The 18,799-nt window shown below is 45.1% G+C and overlaps 1 protein-coding gene across 2 annotated transcripts in view; it reads left to right on the top strand.

Annotated features, from left to right (window-relative positions):
* Window positions 1-18,799, top strand: part of RRN3 (RNA polymerase I transcription factor RRN3) — a 423,539-nt gene that overhangs the window by 183,276 nt on the left and 221,464 nt on the right. For both annotated transcript variants that reach the window (XM_078663171.1, XM_078663172.1), the window contains exons 11-12: window positions 4,718-4,853; window positions 15,359-15,489. In XM_078663171.1, the coding sequence (XP_078519297.1) occupies window positions 4,718-4,853; window positions 15,359-15,489 (267 nt within the window). The remainder of the gene's footprint in view (window positions 1-4,717; window positions 4,854-15,358; window positions 15,490-18,799) is intronic.

Here is an 18,799-nt window from a genome sequence, read left to right on the forward strand (position 1 = left end):
AGAGCCATTTGAAAATGTTCCGCAACATGTGCAGGATGAGAAAGCAGGAGAATGAGACAGCATTTATCGGTTTCCTCATCAAGAGTTTGCTGGCGAGTAGGATTCAGAGGTCCTTACTTGTTCTGTGGGTGAGGGGCCAAGCTCTGATGTCCACTAGGAGTTGTCCCACAGGGAATTGCTGTTACAGAAGATTATTATTTCTGTTTTGTCTGTGTTGAGTTTGAGGGGTCTGTTTTGCATCTAGCTACCGATGCTGGTCATGCACCTGTGAAAGTTATATTTGGTGTTGGATGGGTCTGAGGAGACTCGGAGTGTCATCCGCATAGAAAATTATGTTCATGCCGTGAGATGTGACCAAAGTGGCCATAGGGGCCAAGTAGGTGTTAAACAGGGTCAGGCTTAGGGAGGATCCTTGTGAGACTCTGAAGACGTTTTTCGGGCTTGAGTTGAAGGGTGGGAGGCAGACGCTTTGGATTCTTCCGGACAGGAGGAATGCAGTCCATTTGATGACTTTTCTTCAGATTCCTATATGGTGGAGACTGTGTAGGAGGGTGTAGTGGGACATGGTGTTGAATGCTGCGGAGAGATAGAAGAGAATTAGTGCTGCAGTCTCCCCACCCGAGCCCAGTCCAGGAGAGTCCTGAAGTCTTTTGTGGCTTGTATGAGGTTGGTTTTGGTGCTGTGATTCAAGCAAAATCTGGATTGGGAGAGGTCCAGTAAGCAGTCCCCCAGGTGGGAAGCGAGTTGGAGATTTGTTGCTTTCTTCAGTACGTTGGCCGGGAAGGGTAGTAAGGAGATGGGGCAGTAGTTTTTGAGGTCTATGTGGTCCGCGGAGGGTTTTATGAGAAGTGTTTTGACTTCCGCCTGTTTCAACCCTTTAGGGAAGGAGGACAAGGTGATGGATACGCTGATGATGATGGTGGTGAGTTCCTTGCTGATTGGGTCTCTCCTCCAGTTGAACATGTGGTAGGGCGGGGATCCTTGGGGGGCTCCTGAATGGATTGAGCCCATGATGGAGGCGGTGGTGCTTGTTGAGAGAGGTTTCCATGCGTGTAATGTCGGTTTGTGGGATTCGGTGGTGTTGAGGAGCCGTTTTAGCTCGCTTACAGGTGGCTAGGATCTACGTTTTCATAGATGATGGCTATTTTGTTGTAGAAGTCGGCGAGGGCGTCTCAGAGATCCTGGGAAGGAGTGACCATGTTCTTGGTGGCTGTGGGGTTGGAGAATTCTATGTTGAGGCAGAATAGTTCTTCACTGTGTTTGGAGCTAGCATTCAGTCGGGAGGCCAGGGTGTTCTTCCTGGCTATTTTGAGTTGTTGGGGATACTAGTTGAGGGATAAGTAGAAGTTGGAGCGGTCATTGATGGTTTTCAGGTGTGCCATATCCTCTCAACTCACTTGCACGTGCGTTTGAGGAATGTGAGCTCGGTGCAAATCAGATGTAATATTTGTAAGGTCTGCTGGATTTGGAAGGTTTAATGGATGCAACTTTGTCAGCACATTTATTGATCCAAGTGTTGAAGTTTCCGACAGCCCCCTCGCAGTCTGTGGCCACGTTGGGGGCGAGTTATTTAGTGTGCTGATCCAGAGGTCTTCTGTTACCTTGCTCCAGCTTCTGTTACGGGTGTTGGGTGGGGCAGCGGGTGGGGTGAGGGAGGTTGTAAATTGGAAGTGGACTGGTCCAAGTGAACTCTGTTACGTGTTTGTATCTTACTCTGTTGCTGGCTGTAAATTTCGGGTCCAGGGTGTGTCCAGCATTATTGTGTGGGGTCCTGGACCAGTTTGATGAGGCAGCAGATTTCCATGCTTTCGAGTAGGTTGATAGTGTTCTTGTCATTGGCGTCTTCCAGGTGAAAGTAGAGGTCACCTCAGCTCTTGAGGGTTTCAGGACCACAAAGACACAGTCAGGTTAAGTGAGACCGAACATGGGGAGCTTGGGTGCAGAGCTGTTTTGTCCTGCGGGTCAGTGAGTTTGTGGCTCTCACGGTTTTTGGTGTTCCTGCAGAAGAGGGGAAAGAAAAACAGAAGAGCCACTCTTGCAGCGGAGCTGGCCTCTCTTGGAATCTCTCGACGTGCAGGTAAGTTTTTAGATGGCTGTGGTGTTCTGACTGAACACAAGCAGGCTTTGGTGCTTGTAACTGGCTATTGTACTTCTGGTATTGGTGCAGGGCGGCATTTGGGGGGTCCTAGTACCTCCAAACTTGGCAAAGGGACTGATTTGACCTCCTGGAGCACAAAGACCTATTGCTGGGGTGCTGCTCTCTCGGTGGGCCCAAGGATCGACAGAACGGTGTACCGGGAAGCTGCAGTCTGGTGCAGGGGAGTGGCTCCTCTACTCCAAGGGAGATGTTGCTGCCTCAAGGAAGGGCTGAGCAGAGATCAAGGGTTTGGGGAGGCTGTTCTGCTTCTGGACGAGTCAGTGTCTGTGATTGTCAGGAGAGCAGCAGTCAGGCAGGGTTTAGCACCAAAGTTGATGCTGGTCATCAGTTCTCACGTCTTCGGCTCTTTGTCTTCCCTCTTTCAGGCAGACAAATCTGGGTTCCTGCTGTTGGAGTCACCTAAATACTAAATTTACGTGAGTTGAGGGGAGTGAAGGGTAGTATCCAATAGGCTACTTACTCCTGGGGTCACTACATCCCATATAGGATCACTTCCTGTTGAGTGCGGGCATAACCCTATCCCAGAGTTTCTAATTCCACCAAAAATAAGATGGTGGAACCCTTGTGTCGTGAAGCACATCAGGTAGCCCACCTTAGGGGTGTGACCACCTGGAGGTGCAACACGCCTGCTTGCTTAGCTAATTTCCAGTCTGTCCTGGTGCCAAATGTACCTCATGGCAAAAGGTTGAATCTTCCAGGTCTGGGGTAAGATAGGGTCACATATCAAAGGTGGTAGGGACTTTGAAGCCCCTAACCTTGATATTCTAAATCACTAGCCTTCCTCAGAATTTGTCTTTGGTGGCAGGCAGGTTGATACCAGTCAGCCAGCACACTAGACTCTGGTAAGGTTTTCAGTGGGCACCTCTAAGATGTCCTCTGGGTGCATGTCATAATTAATCTAGTACTGGCCACAGTGCAGATTTATTAAGACAAGGTGTTTGATACCAAACACCATAGGTTTCAGTCAAGCCATTATGTAGCTGGGGAACTCGTAATGACCATACTTAAAATGGGTTCCCTTTTCACTTGTACCATCTAGTAATTGAACTACACAGCACAGGGGCATAGATGCTCATGCAGACATGCCCGCACATGTACTATAATGCACCCTGCCTTAGGGCTAAAAGGCCTGCTGTAGGGGTGACTTACAGGTATTACATTCAGTGACTTTGACATGGCACACTAGGCGTGTGCCATGTCCTGTTTTCAAACATGATGTGCACTAAGTCACACAGGCTACAATGGCAGGCTGCATGCAATTTGTATGGGGGTCCCTTACGGGGGCATAATACATGCTGCAGCCCTTAGGGATCCTCTTTAGTACCCATAACCTTGGTACCAGGCATACCACTTACTGGAAGGCTAATGTGTGTTCCAATTGTCATAATGATGTTGTTTTTAGGGAAAGAGCACTGGCACTAGGGTCTAGTTAGTAGGGACCCAGTGCACATCAGTCGAAAAACATCAGTACCCGTTGCAAAAAGTGGAGATGAACATGACAAAAAGAGGCACTTTCCTACACCTGTACGTTTTGTAATTATGTGTGGGGAAACCAGACCCTACAAATGTCATCTTAGTATAAAAAAAAAAACCTACTCTGGTTTCTAAACAATTTAGAGCACAGGAGCTTCTCCTTTTTCTGATTAAGGTCTCATACAGAGGACATTTATTTCATGGTGGTTCAAGAAAGGAATATCAGGAGAGCTGCCATCACAGACCTCGTGTAGCAGCCATCTTTCCCTCCATGTTAAGCAGTGCCATTGGAACAAGTAGTGCTGGAGCACCCCCATAACATTTGAAAGAGTGAAAATATAGAATGCTCTTGAAAGGATCCCTGCAAATATTTTTCTTCTGGCAGCAATTGCTGAGTTTTCAAAGACAGCCTGTCACACATCCCCTATGCCTTTAATGTGGTTATAATATTGATCAGCACCCCCACACTAACATGTGTTCAAGCATCACTAATATTAAGTAAATCTTTCAAGGTCAGATGGCACAATAGAATATGCATTCCTTGTCACCAGTGTCTTACCCTCATGGTTTGTCTAGTGTATGCGTAGATAGAATGTTAATAAACAGTGGCCAGACGAATGAACCCTACGATAAGGAATCGTAAAGGGTACTTTTAGAGGTACAACAGATACACTATTTAAAACTAACCAACACATTGATTTGACACACAACATAAGTAACTACATAGAATAAATAGTTATCTTGTTTATTAGGATTTGGTTTATGTAACTTAAAACATCCGAAGACACGTCATTTAAACAGTTTAGTAAAATTACTCTGCATGGAAATTAGAAGGAAAGATTAACTTGCAGGGTGTGTTTTGATTACATTTCACATGCTATATCTGTAATTTAAGAACATCACTAAATTAAATGATGCTTACTTAATAGCTAAATATGTTCCATTTGTTTAGAATATTGAAAATGAAAGGAATGCTAGCTGTTTACGTTTTAATATTTCATACAATGGTGCTTTGATTGTATTCGCCTTACCCATTAAAGTCTTACCCAATAAAGTCAATAAACAGTGTTTTTGTTTTCCTTAAAGGATGAAGATGAAGAAAGATGTGACAGTAAAAATGGTGCACCTTGGAGTCTAACAATGAGCCATCCTGTAGCAGAACGTTTAGATATGTTGATGTCCATTCTCTTTCTATACATCAAAGATGTTTGTTATGTAAATGGTAAGGACGCTATTGTTTGTTTGTACTAATCAAAGAGACACCTTTTTTGTGTTTATTTGCTCAAAAATATTGTGTAGAGGTTATATAAGATAAGACATAGAGGAGCAAGGATACTAGGAGGGGGAAAAAAATCTAAAATTTGAGGAGCGGTGCCTTGGGTCACGTTAATAATGATGGTCTTTGTGACTGCCATGGGGAGAGGGATTTGGCCCGATATCTACTGACAAATAACATGCACTTGATAAGGCATTACATGGATTACCAAAACTAGAATCTGGACCTTGAATAAGGTGTATGGTATGCTGCCAATCTACCTGTGTCTATATGAAGGCATGGGTTAGGAATGGGTTTAAATGGTATCTGTAGTTATAATTAGATCTTTAGGTACTGAAACGAGTATTGGGCTATTAAGGAGGGTTACTACTCCAGTAGCATGTTGGTCACTACACCATTACTTATGAGGCAAGTGAAAATGTTAAAGTTGTTGAGATTGTGATAGCAGCAGAAGTAGTCGCCAGGGGTTTAGTAGAAGTGCCTAATTTTTCTGTTCACATTAAATTCAAGACGATGGAGTCTGGTGGGAAAGGAGATAAATTGTATGTCCACGTTGACAGTGTATGAGGGGAAGTTGATGATCTTGGTCACTACAGGTTGGTGTATTAAGCAGTCTGTCATCTGGTGTGAAGAATGAGGTGTCGTCCGTCACATATGTTTTGCAGCGTGAATCTTTTCTGGATTCACATGCTGTGCATTATTCCGCCATCTAGTGGTTAGATCTGGAATGATTGTATTTGTTTTTTGTTTTTTTGGGTATTTGTGGTTGGTGGGCGTCGACATACCACCAGTTGGTGTCCCTCCGTGACGTCGACGGGCTTCCTCCGGAAGCTCCCACCTTTGGTTGCCATCTTCAGATTCTTTTTTTCCGCTGTTGGGTCTGGATCGTTACGGAAGGAGCTCCAAGGATTTGGAGAGGAGAATCCTCGAAAATTCAAGAAGTTAGTTTCTACAGGTCAGCGATACCTACATTCGACAGTCCCCTCGTCAATTCCAACAGTCGCAGTACACCGAAAGGTGAAAACAACAAAACTTCGACAAACCACCGGAGAATGCTCATGCAGGGGGCTCCCTACGCAAAGTAATAGACAAAACACAGTTCAAGTTCTGCTAGAATTGCCACCACAAGTACGCGCAGAAAGATCAGCATCCAGTTTGCAACCTTTGCCTCCCGCAGGATCATCAAAGTCAAGACTGCAACGCTTGCTTGGCCTTCACCCCGAAGACGTTGAGGGTGAGAGAAAGGCAGAGAAGGGCCAACTACAACATCCAGGGACAGGGCCCTCCACCATTGCTTCGAGACCTAGGCCTCTCCAGCGAAGAAGATGAAAACGTTGCCGAAAGGCTCGAAGTCGATGAGGACACAGATGTCCAGGTCGTAGTGGTCGAGAAGAAGACTTCTAAGGAGGTAAGAGATACATCGGCCCTGAGAAAAGTAGAAGAGTCACGAAAAACGGACTCTAAAGCCTCAAAAGGAGCCTCTGTGTCGAAGCACTCGACGACCGCAGAAGCATGCAAAGATAGGCACTCCGTCAGATCCTTGGACAAGGACTCCAGAACGGCAAAGACCCTCGAAAAATTGAATATGTCGAAAGACGGACACAATAAAGACACTTCCACGTCAACAAAGGGTCAAAACAGGCTTCGACGACCACATCGGCAAGCGCAAAAAGAAAGGCCAAAACTCTCTGCGTCGAAACACGTGCAGCCAAGGTTGAGAAAAAGAGAAAGCGCCTCGAAGCCGAAATGGCTAGCATACTACAGCGCAAAAGCTTGAAGCTATTCAAGATACCACTGAAAACTTCTACAGGAGTAGAAAAAGTCGTCGAGGAGTTGCAGCCTCCAACGACACACGAACCGCTCGCCGAAGAAGAGGAGGAAGATTACTTCTTTGAGGAAGAGAGGGACGTAGATGAACACAAATATGTGGAGTCGGCAACCTCAGAGACTCGAGACCTCCAATGGCAAGATCTTGACGCTGAGTCACCAGAAGAGGCGATTGATAGATATCCCTCGAGGCCCTCACCTCCAGATGACATTGGGATGTATAATCAGGTGATTATAAATGCAACTGAAACTTATGGAGTGCATTTGGAAGAGGAGAAACCAATTCCTTCCAATGCTACCAAGTGTACTAGATCAAGGAAAAGAAGCATTTAAGGAGCCTGCAACATGCAAGGCAGTCTCACCAAGAGGGGAGAAGAAATGCAAACATTCTTCAAAGGATCCAATCTACATCAAAGGGTCAGTAGCAGCTGACTCTTATCCCTTTGCACGGCTAGTAGAAGAGCAAATGTGTCAACCACTGCTGGCCCACCACTGGACAAAGAAAGTAAGAGGATAGACCTAGTGGAAAGAAAGGTCGAGTGAAGTGCGGCGAGCCAGTGTCGCATAGCTAACTCTAATGCATAGCTGAACCGCCATGCATATCAGTATTGGGAAGAGGTAGGGGATCTATTGAAATACCTACTGGAATAGTTCCAAAAGAGAGCTACCCGCTTAGTGGAAGGGGGAAAAAACATTGCAAATACATGCTTGAAATCGGCTCTGGATGTAGCAGAAACATCAAGCAGAAGAAGGCATGCTTGGCTGAGAATCTCAGGTTTCAAATCAGAGGTCCAAAGCAACATTATTAATTCACCATTCAATGGAGAACAACTGTTTATGAGCGTTGTTGATGATCAACTAAATCATTTGAAGAAAGACAACGACACAGCAAGTTCTTTGTGCCCTCTACAACTCAGAGGCATGCTTATGGGCACCCTGTCAAGAAGACCAACAGGTAGAGGGGTCACCAACCTACTACCTCACACCAGGCATACCAGCAAACATACCAGGGATCAAACCAAGGTCAACAGCAGGGCCAACAACAGAACTGGCAGTACCAGCAGGGAAGACCGTTTCGTGGGCGCCCACAGGGAAGGGGCCAACAACAAACAGGCGGTCCACAGACCACCACCAAGTGACTGCATTCCATAAGGAGCACACTTAGCAAAAACGTCACAACGTGTACCCACAGCCTTACAACCTACAGAAACTCAACATCCTGTAAGCGAATGGTTCATTCATCATACAACACTAGTGGGAGGCAGACTTAAGTATTTACTACAAGAATGGAAGGAAATAACTACGGACAAGTGGATGTTGATCATAGTCCAATACGGTTACTGCATAGAGCTAAAAAAGCAATCTCCCAACAAAAGACCAAAGCTAAAGATACATTCACAAAGGGAATTATCTCAATTTCTGGAAGAAGTGCAGGAACTTCAAACAAAACATGCAGGAGAACACGTACCTCAAAGGCAAGGAACAAAGGCATTTACTCAATGTACTTCCTAATTCCACAGGTAGATGGAACACTACGCCCTACATTAGACTTAAGGTTCCTAAACAAGTACATAAAAACACAAAGGTTCAAAATGACAACTATGCAGGAGGTGATACCTCAAATCCAACAAGGAGATTACATGGCGACTATAGACTTAAAAGACGCATACTTGCACATCCCTATGAACGAAAGACACAAGAACCTATAAGGTTTGTGGTAAACAAGACACACTATCAATTCAAGGTGCTAGCATTCGGACTCAAATCAGCAACACGAGTGTTCACAAAGTGCCTAGCAATGGTAGCCGCACACCTAAGAAGACAGGGAATTTCTGTCTACCCGTATCTAGACGACTGGTTATTAAGAGCAAGCTCATACCATCTCTGCAAACAGCATATACAACGGGTGATACAAACACTAATTCAGCTGGGTTTTTCAATTCATTGGAAAAAATCATTGCCAGAGCATGTAAAGTTGTTCCTAGGCGCATAATTAAACAGTGTTAGTGAAGGCAATCCCAAGCTGCAAGAGAACATTAGCTTTACTGAAGGAGACCCATCTTTACCGGAAGGGGCAACATCCAACAGTGAAAACAGTGGGTAAAATTCTAGGAATGATGGAGATGGAAGCCGGTCAGATGCGTCTTTGGTGCCTGCCACGCAGGGGAGTAACTCCTTTACTCCAAGGGAGATTCTTCAGTCATCTAGCGCCTTGCAGATCGTTAAAGTTCCAGGATTCAGTATTGGAGTTTTGTCCAGGTAAATCTAAAGTCCTGTAGTCAGGGGTTCCTACTTTATACCCAAGGAAGGGGTGGGACAAACTTTGGGGGACCCACCTATGGGAGGGTTTGGAAAGAGGGGTGGCTACACTCATTTCCTTTGTCCAGTTTCGCACCAGAGTAGGGGCTGGTAGCCCCTGCAACCCGTTTGAACTGGGCTATGCACAGGGACACCAAATGTGCCCCCAGTACAGACTTCAAAGCACTCTTGGAGCACCCACCCAGCCCCAATACACTATCTGGGAGGTGGTTACACTTCCCTGTGACAGGAAACTGTAGTAAGTAGATTCTCAACAAAGTTGTGGAAGTTGCAGAAGAAAGTTCATTTCTGTACAGGTGCCGCCCAGCAACAGCAGAGGGAAACATCTAACAGTAACTGACACGACAATACGAGTCAGTTTCCACATTCTAAGAAAGAACCATCAGCTTCCTGGCACGAGCAGACTGCACGAGCGAGCTGTCACTTACAAAATATGCAGAGAAGGCCACTACATTATCCTCCTCATTATACAAAATAAAATAAGACCAAAACAAAACAAAATAAAAACAAAGAAAGCAAAAGTATATACATTATGAAATCCTGTACCTCGTCGCCACAATTTCTGTAGTAAGTAGATTCTCGACAAAGTTGTGGAAGTTGCAGAAGAAAGTTTATTTTTGTACAGGTGCCGCGCAGCAACAGCAGAGGGAAACATCTAACAGTAACTGATACGACAATACGAGTCAGTTTCCACATTCTAAGAAAGAACCATCAGCTTCCTTTCACGAGCAGACTGCACGAGTGAGCTGTCACTTTTAAAATATGCAGAGAAGACCACTACAGAAACCTATTGTCCAGGCCTCCCCTGCTGGAGTTTGGTCCAGCAGCAGGAGGCCAGACTTGTGTCTGTGGCTGCAGCATCCATTTTGTGATGCCAGGGTTCTGGTATGCTGGTACCGGGTGTACTGGTGTGGCCATGTTTCTCCCTCTAAGAGGGTGGAATCATACCTCCGCCGCAATTATTGGCAGGGAGGTATGATTCCAAGGTGTTTGACACCAAACACGACATGTTTCCTTACAGCCATTCCAAAGTTAGCATTTACCGCAAGGTTATAATGCACTTAAGAGTATATGGTCTGGCTGCATCACAGAACAACCCCGGAGAATAGATTCTGAAGGCTGCACAGGGGCCCTGCACATGCATGGGCATCCTCTCACACAAAACCCAGCCCCCTAATGCATGCCATAGGGGTGTTTATTTGTGCAGTGATATAAGGTAGATGTAGGGAACCTATATCTAAGTAAGGGGTGCATTCACCACCTTACACAGGCTGCTGTAGCAGGCCTGTTGTGTCATTTTGGAAGGCTGCCCAGGGGTAGCATAATACATGCTTCATCCCCTGCTAGGCCCCTGGGGTACCTATGCCCTGGGTACATAGTGTACCATATACTAGGGACTCACAAGGGTACCCCAAAATCCAATCTGGAGTGTACCTAAAGTACAGGGAATCATTTTAGAGAGGAAGCAGCTCGGCTGGGGTCCTGGATAGCAGGGCCCCAGCCAGACTCATGTAAAAAAACAGTGAAACATCAGCAAAAAGAGGGGGTAACTATAAGAAGCGGATCCTACTCTCCTACATGGAGGGATAGACATCCGAACACTAGAGAGGGCACTTTCATGTCGGCAGTTCATAAATCATGGTCCAGGCTGGATTACTGGATTCTTTCGGAGTCAATAGCGTCTTGGGTTAATTGGGTAAGGCATATGCCACGAACGCTCTCAGATCACGCCCCAGTAGTGTTGGAAATCATTAGCCCGACTTGACATCATCAACCATTTCAATGGCGCTTACAGCTGTCTTCTCTTTTAGAACCTGTATTCAAGGAAGGTGTACATCAAGCTATCAAATTGATCTTTGAGTAAAACATGGTTACAGTAGAGGACCCGGGCATGCTTTGGGACGCCTTCAAAGCTATCATCAGGGGAACCTGCATCGGACTTCAGACTGTGGTGCTAAAGGCATTACAGTCGCATATGCAACACATAGAGAGTGAGAACGCGGCATGAAAGGCAATACGCAAGCATGTTGAAAATACATAAGTTGGTAGAGATCAGGACACTAGTGACAAAATAGAATGAGACGGTAGATCAGGAAATAAAGCATATCTCTAGATGCTGGAAGGCAAGGGGGTAAGGCGAGGGTGATCGTCCGGGTCGAACATTGGCAGCCAAAATCAAAGGGGTTGAAGCCGACAGTGAAGAGATCAGGGATTTTTTTAAAAGAAATAGCATTAGCCTGGCTTTCAAATGGCCAATGGAAGTACCTGATTCAACTTCTCAAATTAGAAGACGTGAAAGAGGCCATATGGACGTTACCGTCTGGTAAAGCTGCATGAATGGATGGACTGCCGGGGGAATTCTACAAGGAGTTCGCTGACTTGCTGGCTCCACATATGGTGAATATGTATAGCGAAGCCTACAACAAAGGTCTGCTCCCCCCCACTCTTAGGGAAGCATTAATTGTTACTTTTCTAAAGCCAGGGAAACGGGCAGATAATTGTGAGTCGTATCGCCCTCTCTTCTTGTTGAATATTGACACAAAAATGATGGCTAGAATTATTGCTTCCAAATTACGTCCGCTGTTGCCCGCCTTGGTTCTCCTGGATCAGTCAGGTTTTTGTACCATCCCGGTCTACGTCTCATAATCTGCGCACTTTATTTGCGGTCTTACACCAACTTGATCCGGATCACAGAGCAGTAGTGATGCTGCTCGACGTCGCTAAGGCTTTTGATTCAGTTAGATGGGGGTATATGTTTGACACTTTGAGGATGGGTCTGCCCTTCCCCTTCATACAATGGATAGAGATTCTCTATACTGCACCGGTGGCAATGGTGCGAATCAACAATTGTCACTCTAAACCTTTTCAAATGCACAAAGGGACCAGAATAAGAGTGCCACTCTTCCTGATTCTTTTTGCCATCGTGATGGAGCCTCTGGCCTGGGTTGTGCGACAGATATACACAAGAGCGGCCCTACAGTTCAGTCAGTGCCCTCTTATACTCTCCATGTATGCCGATGACATGGTTTTATATATTAGAAACCCAGAGGAGAACTTGCATTCGCTTATCCGAGAATACATTAAATACAAACATTTATCGGGGCTAAGAACTAACTGGGGAACATTTTATGGCTTTCCACTCACATCTAGTACAATACAGTTCCAAATGGAATATCCACTCGAGTGGTCGATGGAGCCTGTCAAGTATCTGGGGGTGTGAGTGCACTCTGATCCCGAGATAGTGCTGAGAGAAAACTTTGGTAGAGCTCTAACCTCCACGGAAGAACAGGTGGATAGATGGATTGGCCTGCCCCGTTTCTTACATGGAACAGCAGTAATAAAAATGGTCATTCTTCCCCGGTTTCTGTACCTCTTCACTAATGTTCCTATCAAATTAACGAGGGTCTTTTTCTCACGGCTGCGTTCGATATTAATACGCCTTGTCTGGGCAACCAAAAAATCCAGGTGTAGCTGGAGCACTTTTATAAGGCCGTATTCACAGGGGGGGTTTGTGGCGCCAGAACTGTATTTGTATTAATGTGTGCAGGCTCAATTTGTACACTACTGGTTTTTCCCCCTGACCTTTGTTCCACACGTGGCGGTGGACGATATGGCTCCTGATCCTTTAGTGGCATTAATTTCTAAGGCAAATTCTACCTATTCATTTAGAGACATGTGCACTGCGGACTGTACGTCACAGACATGGCGTGCTATTGCAAAACGCGCAAGCAGACAACTTGTATATGCCCCGGCTCTTCCAATAGCACACCATCCTAAACTTTCGTTGGCCCAAGACAAAAGGGCGCTGGAAACGCTGACAGATATGGGTATAGTTACAATGGGAGATGTCTACCTGGAGGGCACCTTCATCTTGATAGAGGAGGTACACAACCGACGTCACTGTGAGCTAATGTCAATTTTCATGTTGTACTGGTTATGGGAGGCACTCAAGGCCTTTAATGACAGACACCCCACTGAACCAGTCACTCTGAGTCCCTTACAAACGTTATTGGCAGGCCCATCGCGGGGTAAGTTGGTCACCCAACTGTATAACACCATCCAATCTGACACTGCACCTGTATTTAGCCAGGCACAAGAGCGGTGGGAACAGGCATTGGGAAACGCTCTTAGCGAGGAGGAATGGGAGTTCAGCTGCTCCATGAGCAGACGTCTGACAGCCATTTGTAATTTACACATAATTCATTTTAAATACTTACAGCAGGTATATTAAACTCCCCTAAAATTACTAGGGTATGGCCTGAGAGAGATGGCTAGATGCAAACGGTGTGGGGCACAGGAGGCTGATTTCATTAATCTTGCATGGGATTGTGTCCGGGTCAATGAATTCTGGGTGTTGGTCACTCAAGCATTAACAGTCATGATGTTGGAGAAAGTGGATTGCTCCCCACAGATTTGCTTGCTGGAGCTGGTGAAGCACTTAAACCCAGAGAATAGGTCTCTGGTGCTGATCGCATTACTTCTGGCCAAGAGAAAAGCAGCGCAATCATGGGACAGTAAAAAAGGCACCAAACTTTAAAAACTGGATACAAGACTTGATTTTGCAGAGATCAACTGGCATACTATGCTCAAGAAACTCCCAGGTGTCCCGATACATGAGGATGTATGGTCCCCAATAACAGCCTATTTGCTGTCTAGCTCTCAGGATGTCACAGATGACACAAGTTCACCCTAGAGGACTTTGTGGTGTAGCGTAAGAAGGTGTGGGTTAACGCAATGAATCTGTTTGTACAATGGTATACTGTAAAATCAATGTATCCTGTTGTCACACGGTGGTAGGGGTAATTGTTGCATGCACCATGCATAAGTTATATGTTTCTGGAAATGCAAAAAAAATAAAAAATAAAGTAGAATTCAGAGCTACATACCATTGAATGATTACATTGACTTAAAAAAGTCCCACATGAATTTCTCTAACATGCATGGTTTCTACTTTAGTATCCAGGTTCAGAGTTATTGGCTTTTGCACTGGTTGTTTGTGATGGCATCATTCATTGTCAATTTTGCCAGTTGAAAGTTACTATAAGTCATCTTGGAACTGTAAATTAGTTATAAAATATTCCAAAACAATTTGAAGATGGTATCTGATGTATCAGGACACATACTCATGAATGGGAGCCATTCTTGGAATGCTTTTTGATTTGGAATTTATTTTAATGTTTTTTCACCTAAAGAAAAACCATTCCAACATGGCCTCGTGTGAGTGCTCATGCATGCTAAGGTACTGGTGGCAAGCTTAGAATAGTTTTTTTCTTGTATTTTATTATTTACCTACCATTCAAAGATGGCAGAAAACTATTTTCTAGTGGTAAAGTATGCACAGGATGCAGCACAAATTAAATGAAGCAAGCAGTCTGGTAGCAGTGTTAAAAATGTTTTGGAAAAAGAAAAAGAAAAACAAGTGGGGTGCAAAGGGAAGTGTAGGTAGACCATCAGACGAATGGGAAATGGGATGAGAATGTGAAGCGGGGATACAAACAGTGGCAGGAGCAGTAGTAAGGACTCTCAGACGAAGATATGAGTTCCTCATGTACTAGAATGCAAGGACAATGGAAGCGTACAGTAAAAGCTGCTAGGATGGGGCAGAGAGCGATTCGCCTATGGACTGGTCTAATATGTGATTGACAGTGTCTCAAGGCAATGACTGGAAAGCAAAGAACATAAAAAAGCCAGTGATTTGAAGTGGGATTTCTACTGCTCTATTTAACTATATGTTAAAGTATTCAATACAGTAGTTCAGTAGTCGAAATCTAAAAAGGAATCTCCTCAGGCCGATTCGAGCAGAAGTCAAATGAAAAGGGCCACTGATGAAACCCTTAAAGAATTCCACAACAGTGCCTAGAATCATGTCAGAGTATCCTCATAAGACCTTGGACCAAAAGCGGGAAATACAGGCTTAAACCAAGGAAGATATCTGACTGAGGTGACTTCCTCAAAAGCCAGGTAGTATCATTCATGGTACTGCCTTCCTAATTACAGCACAGCTTGCTGGTCACACATTCGGAGGTGGAGATGGTGCTTTCCTGGCAGGAGGGTGGGACCTCAGCAGGGGTGGTCTTTCATGGTCACAGTAAACCAAATCGGTCCGTCCCTGCAAGAAAGTATGCACTACTCGGGAAATACAGTGCAACAAACAACATAAATTTGGAGACAAATTAGTAACTCACTGCTTCACCATATGCTACTAGAAAAGCCTGATTCTAAAGTACAGTATTTAAGCGTGAAATTGATTTAAATGTATGTGCTTATGGTGTCACATATTTGATAAAAATATACTCTTTTTTTAGGTGAACTCAATATTGACAAAACCAAAGATTTGTATAGAGATCTCTTGATGGTCTTCGACAAACTCATTTTACCTACGCACGCATGTTGCCATGTCCAATATTTCATGTTTTACATCTGCAGTTTTAAGCTGGTAAGTATTGTATTGTATGTACACTTTTGTGTTTCTTTTATAGCAGCAAAATCATTATGTTAGAGGAATGTGAGCTGTAGATCACATGCTTTGCCTACTCCTGCCATCTAGTGTTGGGTTCTGATGCTTGCAAGTTGTTTTTCTTTGGAGAAGTCTTTCCAGTCACGAGGTAGGTGACTCCTCCTTTCGGTGATAGTGCGCATGGGCATCGGCTCCATTGTTAGATTGTTTTTTCCCGCCATCAGGTTTGGACGTGAATTGCTGCGTTCTGGTTCAACACCGTACCTCGGGTTCCCCCCGATGCGCAATCCACTTACCCTTAACGGTATTGTTTTCTATTGCGTATTTCCCTTTCTCCACGTATGGTATCTCCGTGGTTAATAACAAAATCTCTTTTCATTCAGGAAACTCGTGGAAGGCCATCGGGCCTACCTGCGCCGGTCCGCCGCACAGTCGATGGAACAGAGTCCATTCAAATTCTGTCCTCCGTGCCACGCGAAATTCCCACGCACCGACTCAAACGGAGTGTGCAACTTGTGCTTATCTCCGGAGCACAGCAAACAGGACTTTAACATGTGTAAATCTTTCAGTTAGAAGAAAACGCTCCACGACCATCTGGCTCGACGTCTCGACATGCAGAGTCAGAACTATGGCTCCATTCCGGACTTCTTCGCAGAAGATTCCGAGCAAGAAACTTGCTATGTCATAGGGGCCGAGGAAGAACAAGAAGAACCTATTTCCATCGCCGAGTCCGGCTCCGATGTGGATGAAAATATTCTGCAGGGTCAGCGTATCGTGAGTACTGATCCTTCCTTGCCCCAGAGTTCAACTCAGCCCAAGAAAAAGGCTCCGGTCCCACCTCTGCCTTTGGCACTGAGAACATATTTCCAGACCCTCTCCTTCGGGCTCTGCACCGAACCATACGTCAAAGCCTTCCGTCTCAGGATCAAGTTGCCCACACTCTGGCGCCAAGCCGAATCCTTTGGGGTTGAAACCAAACCTGCCTCCGGTCCATCTCCTTTGACACTGAAACTGTCTTCGGAACTGTAATCCTCTGCACCCAAGACACCGGCACAGAAACATAAAGATGCTCTTATACCACGAAAGGAGCCCCGTTTTGACGTCCCGCCTTCAAAACCGAACCAGAAACAAAAGAAACTTTACAATAATCCAAACACTGAACATATTGCGACCAAATTGCCACTTAAATGTAAATCTGAATCAGAGGAAGCTTAGCACATTCCTTTAAAAGGGAAACATGTTGGTGCTAACCCTTCTCCTCCATCACCTCCTTCCCCAGAAACACAGCATTTGCTTATTACCCCTACTAATTCGCCACCACCACATACACCTGATGATCAGGACAATGGGGATGGTGGCAATTATCCTTCACCTGCAGACCCCTGGAAGGATTATAATAGACTCTCCCACAGATAATGATACCGACCTTTATCCTGTTAAACTCTCTCCACCAGATGACAACGTAGGTTACATAGAGGTATTAAGCAGAGCCTCTGAATATTATGGGGTACAATTACAAAAGGAATCCCTAGAGGAGGATTTCCTTTTCGACACCCTTAGTAGTTCCCAAAGATCCACACGCACACTCCCCATGCTCAAAGGTATGGTAAGACATGTGGATGACCTATTTAAGGATCCTGTTCGTGTACGTATTCTCACCCCCAGGATAGACAAAAAATATATACCTGCTCCATCAGACCCAGTTTTCATCCAGGGCCAGTTACCGCTAGACTCTTTAGTGGTTTCTAATGCCCGTAAACGGGCCAATTCTCAGATGTCGGGAGATGCTCCACCTCCAGACAAAGAGTCTAAGCTGATAGACGCCTGTGGAAAGAGAGTAGCCTCCCAAGCTGCAAATTACTGGCACATTGCTAATCCCCAAGCCCTTTTAGCTAGTTACGATAGGGCGCATTGGGACGAAATAGAGCAACTGCTCCAATTCCTTCCTGATGACCATAAGTCCCAAGACCTAGTGCAAGAGGGAAAGATCATTTCTAATTCTTCCATTAGGTGTGCGTTAGATGCGGCAGACACGGCGGCTATAGCCGTTAATACCAGCATTCTACTAAGAAGAGATGCATGGTTAAGAATGTTAGGGTTTAAACCAGAAGTTCAAGCTTCTATTTTTAACACACCATTTGACAAACAACGCCTCTTTGATCCTGCAGTGGACACGTCCTTCGAGAAAATGAAAAAGGACGGACGTGACAAAATCTATGGGAGCTTTACAGGCCCCTTCTAATCGTGGTTCCTTTCGGAGCACCCTCTGTCGTGGGGGGTTCAAGAATATCTCTTCAGACACTGCCTCTTCACCGTACAAGGGCAACAATCAGCCCTCTGCTTCCAAGGGTTTCTTTAGAGGATGCTTCAGAGGCAACAATGGCAAAGGTAGAGTTGGAGTTGGAGGTAGAGGTAGAGGTTCCAACACACGCACCTCCCCCTCAAATAACAAACAGTGATTTGCCTACACTTCCCCCCGATCAATAAACACCTGTAGGGGGACGTGTCTTACGATTCCTACCTGTCTGACAATCAATAACTACAGACAAATGGGTGCTAGGAATTATCCGTTCTGGTTATTGCTTGGAGCTTAGCAAAAATCCTCCAATCATTCCTCCACGTTCTCACAAAATGTCACCAGACCATTTACACCTCCTCAAATAAGAAGTTCAGTCTCTCCTTTTGAAGGGATCTATAGAGCCCGTACCACTATCATATCATATACTCCCTGTACTTTCCCATACCCAAAAAGGACGGTTCTCTCAGACCTATTTTAGACCTCAGAGAATTAAATCGTTACATACAATCCGTTCATTTTCATATGGTGACGCTTAAACAAGTGCTCCCACTTCTACAGCAGGGTGACTTTGTCTACTCTACACTTAAAGGATGCTTATTTCCACATTCCGATACATCACGCTCATTGCTAATTTCTCAGATTTGTGGTAACAGGGCAGCATTACCAGTTCAAAGTTCTCCCATTCGGAGTCACTACGACTCCCAGAGTATTTACAAAATGTCTGCAGTAGTCACACATTCATGTCTTACAGTACTTGGACGACTGGCTCATCAAAGCCAGTACGTACCTAAAGTGTCTCCAGCACACTCACATAACACTGCAGTTACTGCATCGACTGGGTTTTACAGTCAATGTGTTGAAGTCGCATCTTCAACCTTCCAACACTCAAAACTATCTAGGAACCACTTTAGATACTCAAAGAGCTCTGTCTTTCCCCAATGCAGCCAGAATTTGCAATATTCGGGCTATAATTCTTCATCCCACTCACTA

This window comes from Lissotriton helveticus, chromosome 10 (genome assembly GCF_964261635.1).
Source record: "Lissotriton helveticus chromosome 10, aLisHel1.1, whole genome shotgun sequence".
NCBI lineage: Eukaryota > Metazoa > Chordata > Amphibia > Caudata > Salamandridae > Lissotriton > Lissotriton helveticus.